The following is a 7456-nucleotide window of genomic DNA, read 5'->3' as shown; positions in this document are numbered from 1 at the left end:
ATATTTTAATTTTCCTCATTTATGTTTGATTGGAGGTGGAAAAGTTGAGATTGAAAAAAAAAAAAAAGAGTTTGGTATAAATGTACTCATTTGCACTTATTAAAGCCTAATTAAAACAAACAAAAAAAAAAAAGTGGTAAATAACGCACCAAAAAAAAAAGAGCAATCACCCAAATTTATTAAAAAAAAAAATCATGCCCAGAAAGAAAAGAATAAAAAAAAAAAAAAAGAGAGAAAAGAAGAAGAGCAAAACAAACTAACCCTTATAGCAAATTTTGAAAAAGAAAAAAGAAAAAGAGAAGGACTTAATAAGATTCTATGAGTTCTCTTTTTGGACAGAGTGGATCCTGGATCATGAGAAGGGGCTAGAGTAGGTTTTAGATGAATAGGGCTCGATTCACCTAAGCCTTGTTGGACTGTTATACGAACTGACTTGTGCAAAAGTTGAAAGAACTCCACAACAAATACATATATTATATTGACTAAGCAAAGAAAGCAGAAGTGCATAGAATAAAAGTGAATAATGATAGTTATGAATGCTTCAAGAAAGTTTTGTTTAAATAAGTCAAGTATTAAAATACATTTGGTCTCCCAAGATCCAATAAGCCTCAGAGATCATAGACTTGGATTGTCCCCTTTGGGTTCCTAAGACTTGTGAAATGTGAGACCATTGAATCCAAGTGGTTCATTGATTATAACTATAAGAACCGCTTACAATGCTCTTTTACACTCAATGAACTCAACTTTAATAACTAAAACTCTCTTTCTTATATTTCTAGTCTTTTTTACACCTTGCTTGTCAGCCTCTGCCTTCTTTGCCTCTCCCCCCCCCCCCTTTTTTATACTACCCTAGAAGGGCTTCAAATTAGTGTTCTTTCACCTTGTTTTCTGGCTAGTCTCCTTTGTCTGAAATGTTGGTGGCTGTTACTTTTCTCATCTTCTCTCATTTCATTCTTCTGGGAACTCTTCCCCAAAAAGTGCATCTGTGGGTTTTCCACTCATAGAAGCTTCCTTTTGGGACAAATCAAATCCTCCTCAAAGGTCAACATTCCATGGCCTTCTTTCAAGGCTCTAAAAGGACATTTCGAAGGTTCTGGAACCTTGATGTTGACTCCTCTTGGTTTGGCCCTTTACTAGGAATGGCATATATTCCTTCTTGCAATGGGTGAGCTTGGAAAACCTTTGATCATCCTTCCCCTTATTGCATGTCTTTTGCCCTGACCGAGGTCCCTCAGTTCCTTCACCAAGTTCTGATCCTAAGGCCATCATTTGTAACTATCACTTCTCTCTGCCTTCCAGGAACTTGATTTTGATAGAACATCCAATGGCTCTTTCCCTCTTTTCCTTCTTTCAAGGATACATATGACTTGTTCCCAAACTACTTTCTGCCTCTTACACATCCTTCTTAGCATTTTTAGACTTTCTCCCTAAGGACCCACTTCTTGGAGGATGGATGACTCGTTCATGGCCCAAGCTTGGTTCTCCTCTTTTTTACTTTTTTCTTTTACCTTCCTTCTTTTTGGGCCTTTGGGCCTCCATGGTCCTTTTTGACTTCACGAGCTAGGCCTTCTTTAGTTAAGGCCTAAGGTCCTTCCTTGTCTTCATGGACTAGACTTTTTTGTTATATTTTGGACCTCAACAAATTCAAAACTTTAATTTTTATTAGAACAGAAACAAGAATTTTAAATCTAAACAAAAATACACAAATAAAAATTACTTTTATTATTATTTTCCCATGCTCTCTCACCAACCAAATTGATAAATAAATAAAAAGATTAAGGACTTCTTGGGAATGTGGTTCCTCAAATTTGGCGTTTCGTTTGTTTGTTGTGGGTTGGGTCTCAAGAGGGGCGCACTTCCCTTAGTCTGACAAGTACGACTTCTAAATGCTAATCACTTCTATGATAGAATTAAATGGTAAGAGTTGTTTCATACAATTGAATTCCAACTGTTTTGAGCTAATCACTTTAATTTATTGAGCTTCAGTCATACCATATATTCATATTTTTTGCTTTCGGTGAAGCAATATAGATGCCATTTACGTCTCAAGGCAACATGCTAGAATTGCATTCCATGGATGGTTGGATGTTGAATTGTATTATATTAATTATATGCACCGTGGAATTCAAAATTTATTGACATCTCTGTACAAGTCAACAGTCTTTTACCTCTTGATAAGTAAACATACTTGGGTACCCAAACAAATATGATTGAATATGTTGCTCTACTTTCCATCCCTTATGGCCTATTTGGAAGTTTAGAAAGGGAGGAGAGTAGAGGGAAGTAGGGGGGAATGGTTCCCCTCCACCTTATTTGGATGTTTTTAAAATTAGTAAGGGGGAAGGGAGTAATTAGCTCTTCCCCTTATTTGGATGTTTTAAAAATTAGGATGGAAATGAGATGAAATGATTAAAATAGACAAATTTACCCCTATTTGAAAATGGACTTGCAACATTGGTCTATAATTAATTTGTTAGATTAAATAATTATGACTATAGCATGCAATATATTTTTTTTATTATAATTTTTTTATGTGAATTAAATAATCAACATTGGTCTATGATTAAATATTTTTTTCTACTTTTTTATTATACTAAAAAATACCAGCCTTAATTGATAATAATTAAAATAAGAAAAAAAATGTTTTGTTTGTTTGTTTACTGAAAAAGTCAACAAAATATTAAATTTTGAGTGTTTCTTTTATTTATTTATTTTTTTTCTTAGTACGTGAATTTAATTGACAACGCACTTTCTTTTTAAGTCTCAACATCTCTTTGACTCTCTGTGTTGTAACTTGTAACTTTCTTCAAAGTTTGAACCCCATGGGGCCAGTGCAGGAGCTCTTGGTCACAGCCTCTCACACTCTCACACAGTTATTCATATTTCACCTAAGGTTAAAAATAATAATAATAATAATAAATAAAAATAAAAATAAAAATAAAAAAACAAGAAGATGGAGGACAAAATCATGTTATCAAATTTGTCTCTCATTAACAAGGAGGCTTTTTAGCTTCTAATTTTATCCATTAATCTAAGGCTAATGCTAATGGCCTTGTGAAACCAAGCTGAGGCTTGGCCCAAGTCTCTCACAAATCAGCATAAACAGGCAGTTGATTCCATGAAAAGCATATATGCCTATGAGTAAAATCCAAGCAAAGAAACACAAAGAAGTAGTAGTTAGAACTTTTAACCCATTTACAATTGCTATTCCAAGAGAATTTGAATTACAATAATAACAAAACCAGCACCATAGGTTCTTACATAAATAATTTTCTTTTACATTTTCCAAAACACATAAATTTCCCTGCACAACTGCCAAAATTCCTCTGATAAATAATGCAATTGTGTGATACACCTTTGAAGAAAAATCCTTTTGAAACTGTACTTAATTCAAGCATTGGTACACCAACTTCCTATATTCACAAAGACGCAACTCTTGGGCTCCCTACAGGCTAATCAGTGTATAACAAAAATTTTCTTCTAGGTTGTTCAGTAGAAAACTAGCAGTAGCTTTACATGCCAAGTTAGCAAACTATACCACCATCATCAATCATGATCAAATTGAATGTCCATCGGCTAAAGTCTTCCACATCTTTTCATCCAAGGCATACATTTGGATCATCTTCATCAGAGTCAAACTCAACCTGCAAGCAATAATATGCATAAATCACTACATTTGACATCATGAAAAATAATATCATTAAAAAAAGAATTAATTAATTGCTTTAATCAAAATAGTATAATCCAAAATAAAATTATTTGTTAACTTTAGAATCTCAATACACCCTGTCAAATTTAGTACCAACAAGCAGTATCAAGAACAATGCCAAAAAAAATAAAAAAAATAAACAAGCCAAGCCCAGTTGAACTCTGCCCAAACTTGGTAAACTAAACCACTTCAGGCTTACACTTGGCTCACGAGATCATTGAAAGCTAGGTTTTACACAACAAAGCCTGTCTTGTGACAAAGGTAAGCACAACATATGAAACAGCCAAATACAAGTGAAAGTACTCAAGAGTCCCCAATTTCGTAAAATAATTGAATGGAACCATATATAGAGTATTGGCAGTTACCTTAATGCTCTTACAGCAGTGACCCAACTACCCTCAATTGTTGGAATGAGACTGAGACAAACACGATCAGCAACACCCTGCATGCAGAAAATCAAAAGGGATCAATCAGAACAGTCCATCTTCTTGTAAATTAATGCATGTTTTCATGATAAACTTTTCCTTTTGGACCAGTGTAAAATATCAGCCACTTCAACACAAAATATAAACAACCCAAAAAATCTTTAATAGGATTCAAAGCCTCTAAGCTACTTAAACCATCTGTTTCAATTGGTTTGCTTAAGCTGATTTCAAATCAAATATTTAAAAAAAAAAAAAGATATAAATATATAATAATATCCAAACAGGAAAAAATCATCAGATTCAAGCTAAACCAGCATATGGTTAAGCATAATAACATCATATAAACAACAAACAAACAAACAGAAATTCTCCTTTATTATTTTCTCAACAACCAAACAACAGGGAAAAATGAAAGCAAACACGATTTCAAGCTAAAAGCTAACAGTCTTCTCAAAATCCAAATGCCAAAAACATAAATCAGATCCATTTTCCAGTTCAAATTTGAACATCACAAAGCTGAGAGAGTACCATTTTGGTTGGGTCTAAGGAGGAGCCAAATCAGAAACCCATTTACAAAAAAACAAGAAGTTACAAAATAAAAATAAACAAGAAACACAGATCCATTTATAGCCAAAATATACAAATTTATGCAAGTTCACAATCTAGACTCACTCAAGCACTTTATCAAACAGGTAACAAGCAATACTTTGAAACTTTTAAATTTAAGAAAAAAAGCCCTTAGATCCGAAACCCACCCACAAATAACATATTATTACCCCATAAAATCACAATTAATAAGAAATTACCCAATAAAATCACAATTTTAAGAACATAGCTATTTGATTCAACTTAAAAGAAACCCAAGAAACAGAAATTAAAATAGAGTTTACCTTTGTGAGAGAATGCTAGGCGTGAGAGAGAAGAGTGAAAGACAGTCCAAGAGAGAAGAGTGAAGAAGTCGTGAGAGAGAGAGAGAGAGAGAGAGCTAGCATAAGCTGAGAGATTTGAGAGAGCTTAAGAGAAATTTGTGAGTTAAAGAGCTGAGAGAACTGAGAGAGCTTGGGAGAAATTTGTGGCTGAGAGAGCTAAGAGAGTTTGTGGGTTACGGTTTTTTTTTTTTTTGGGACGTTAAAATACCTTGTAATTTTTTTAATATAATAAGGGTAAATGAGGTAATTTACATAATCAATAATTTATGTGCTTTACTCTCCTTTCAAATCTCTCAAATTTGAGGGAATTAAAAATGGAAAGTTGGAGGTAATTGAAATCCTTCGAAACCCCTCCTAAACCCTCCCCCTCCTTCCTTAAAAGACTTCCAAATAAGATAATTGGATTACTCTCCCTCTCTCTACTCTACTCCTCTTCCATTTTTAAACATCCAAACATGCCATTAATTTTGGAAAAGGAGATCCCATATGGTACAAAGCACCATTGATCCATGACTTAAACAATCTATAATGCATGCTGCCTTGGCTAACATTGTCAATTGCTTGTTTCAACTAATATCAACAGTTTTAGTTTCGGAGCTTCTTTATTCTTTTCTGGAGACAGCTCTAATCTAGCTCTTTGAAACACTATTAAAGGCAAACACAAGCAAAAAAGGAATATTTTGGCCACGTATTGTTTCTTAGTAACATTGCCAGATCTTGTTGTGTGCACAACAACCATCCCCATAAAAATATCAAATACTAATATAAAAAAGCAACAAAAGGATAATGTAAACAGGATAAAAATCAAGATTTTAAGTCATGCCTAATATAAAAGGAAAAGTAATTACAGGGGTTTCACATCATCCATACCGCTAATGACTTAAGTTCTTAAATGCAACAATCTGCTTGATATGATAACATGTTTGGTCCATCAAGTAAAACAAGGCTCTCCATGTAAGTAGCTACAAATGAAGGATATTGGACATCAAGATCCTTCTTCTGCTGTAGTGTTTTGGCGTTAATCAAATGAAACTTATATTTCTTCTTCTCTACTGGACTATGGATGCACCAAAATGTCAGAAGTGAACCATACTCGGTAAAGGCAATACAATAAGCTGCTCTTTCAAATGGTGCAACAAAAAGTTTATTCCAAGATTCAACCACATACTCCGTCATCACCCATATGGAGTATCGGAAGCCAGGTTGTTCACCACTATCAGAAGTAATGAAAGCCAGTTTTTCCTTGAATAATGCAAGATATGTTTGAGAGTTGTACGCATCCTTCAAACCATCGGGTAGTGCTAGTTTTCTGAATTTCTCAGTATTTACATCAAATGCCATAATTATATCAAAGCTCCGCTCTTCCTCTTCTATGCTACGTGCCATCCAGTGCAAAGCTCCACTAACCAATGGGAATGACGAAAGAAAACTATAATCATAGAACATAGTATTGGTTGTGAACGTGATTCTAAGCTTTCTCCATGAATCCAAACTTAATGTATACACCTCAACCTCATGTGTAGCCGAAGACAAACATGAAATCCTTACAACCTTGTAGTCATTATTCTCAGAATGATATGCAAATCCGAGTATAACAGACTGTAACTTTCCTAAGCTAGTATCAGGCAACATCTTGAATTTTCTAATACTAGGATTCCACAGATATATAACATTAGCGTAAGTGGTGAAACACAATAGGCCATTGCACGAACCTAGTATTCTGGAACACCCAGGCGAAAAATCAAAGGGGAGTACAACCTTAGAAATCCTGTCAAACGTGCGGTCCAAAACGATTGTACAGACAACTAGACAAGTCTATGTTAGTGTTAGAAGAAGACTAAATGTCTATTACTGATGGCATGTGTATGACACAACCATTATCATGGGAATCTTTGTTGTTGGTGTTGTTGTTGTAGTGTTTAAGGTGGGTTGAGATGAAATAGGGGGTGGTGATTAAGGAGTCCAAGCAGGGCCGGCTCAACGAATTTGGAGGCCCTAGGCGAAAACTTTAAATGGGGCCTTTATTAGATTTAATTATAAATTTATATATTTTTTAATTAAAATTTATTTTTCTTACTTTTTAAGAGGCAAAATTATTAATTAAATTTTTACATTCAAGTTCTGCTAACAAGACAAATAAGAAATATCAAATACTAAGTAAAGATAGATATAGTATTTATTTATATGTTGATTAGTTAAACTTATGATAGCAATAATGATATACAAATTATAAGGACACTTATATTATATTAAGTAAAATAAAAATTTTAAATTATTTTATAGTTTTAAATTAAAATAATTATATACTCAATTATATCTATTGCTTTTAAAAGAAAGTAATTTTAGAATCATGCAATTTTATATATTTTTTTGGCATAATTGTGAATTTGAAC

At 33.5% G+C, this 7456-nt stretch overlaps 1 protein-coding gene and 1 long non-coding RNA gene across 2 annotated transcripts; both read right to left on the bottom strand.

Moving 5' to 3' along the window:
* Positions 1 to 3159: 3159 nt before the first annotated feature.
* On the bottom strand, positions 3160 to 5232 carry LOC111994355 (uncharacterized). Its single transcript, XR_002881068.2, has 3 exons — positions 5025 to 5232; positions 4075 to 4151; positions 3160 to 3644 (listed from the first exon to the last, which is right to left on the bottom strand). It is a non-coding gene; the product is annotated as an uncharacterized LOC111994355 (long non-coding RNA).
* Positions 5233 to 5951: 719 nt separating this feature from the next.
* Positions 5952 to 6695, bottom strand: LOC136065851 (F-box/kelch-repeat protein At3g06240-like). The gene has a single exon (XM_065769614.1). The coding sequence runs from the start codon at positions 6693 to 6695 to the stop codon at positions 5952 to 5954; it is 744 nt and encodes a 247-aa protein (XP_065625686.1).
* Positions 6696 to 7456: the final 761 nt, after the last annotated feature.

Source organism: Quercus suber, unplaced genomic scaffold (genome assembly GCF_002906115.3).
Source record: "Quercus suber isolate HL8 unplaced genomic scaffold, Cork oak 2.0 scaffold_1228, whole genome shotgun sequence".
NCBI classification, from domain to species: domain Eukaryota; kingdom Viridiplantae; phylum Streptophyta; class Magnoliopsida; order Fagales; family Fagaceae; genus Quercus; species Quercus suber.
The sequence above is the reverse complement of the archived record's forward strand: the minus strand, read 5'-3'. Positions and strand labels throughout refer to the sequence as shown.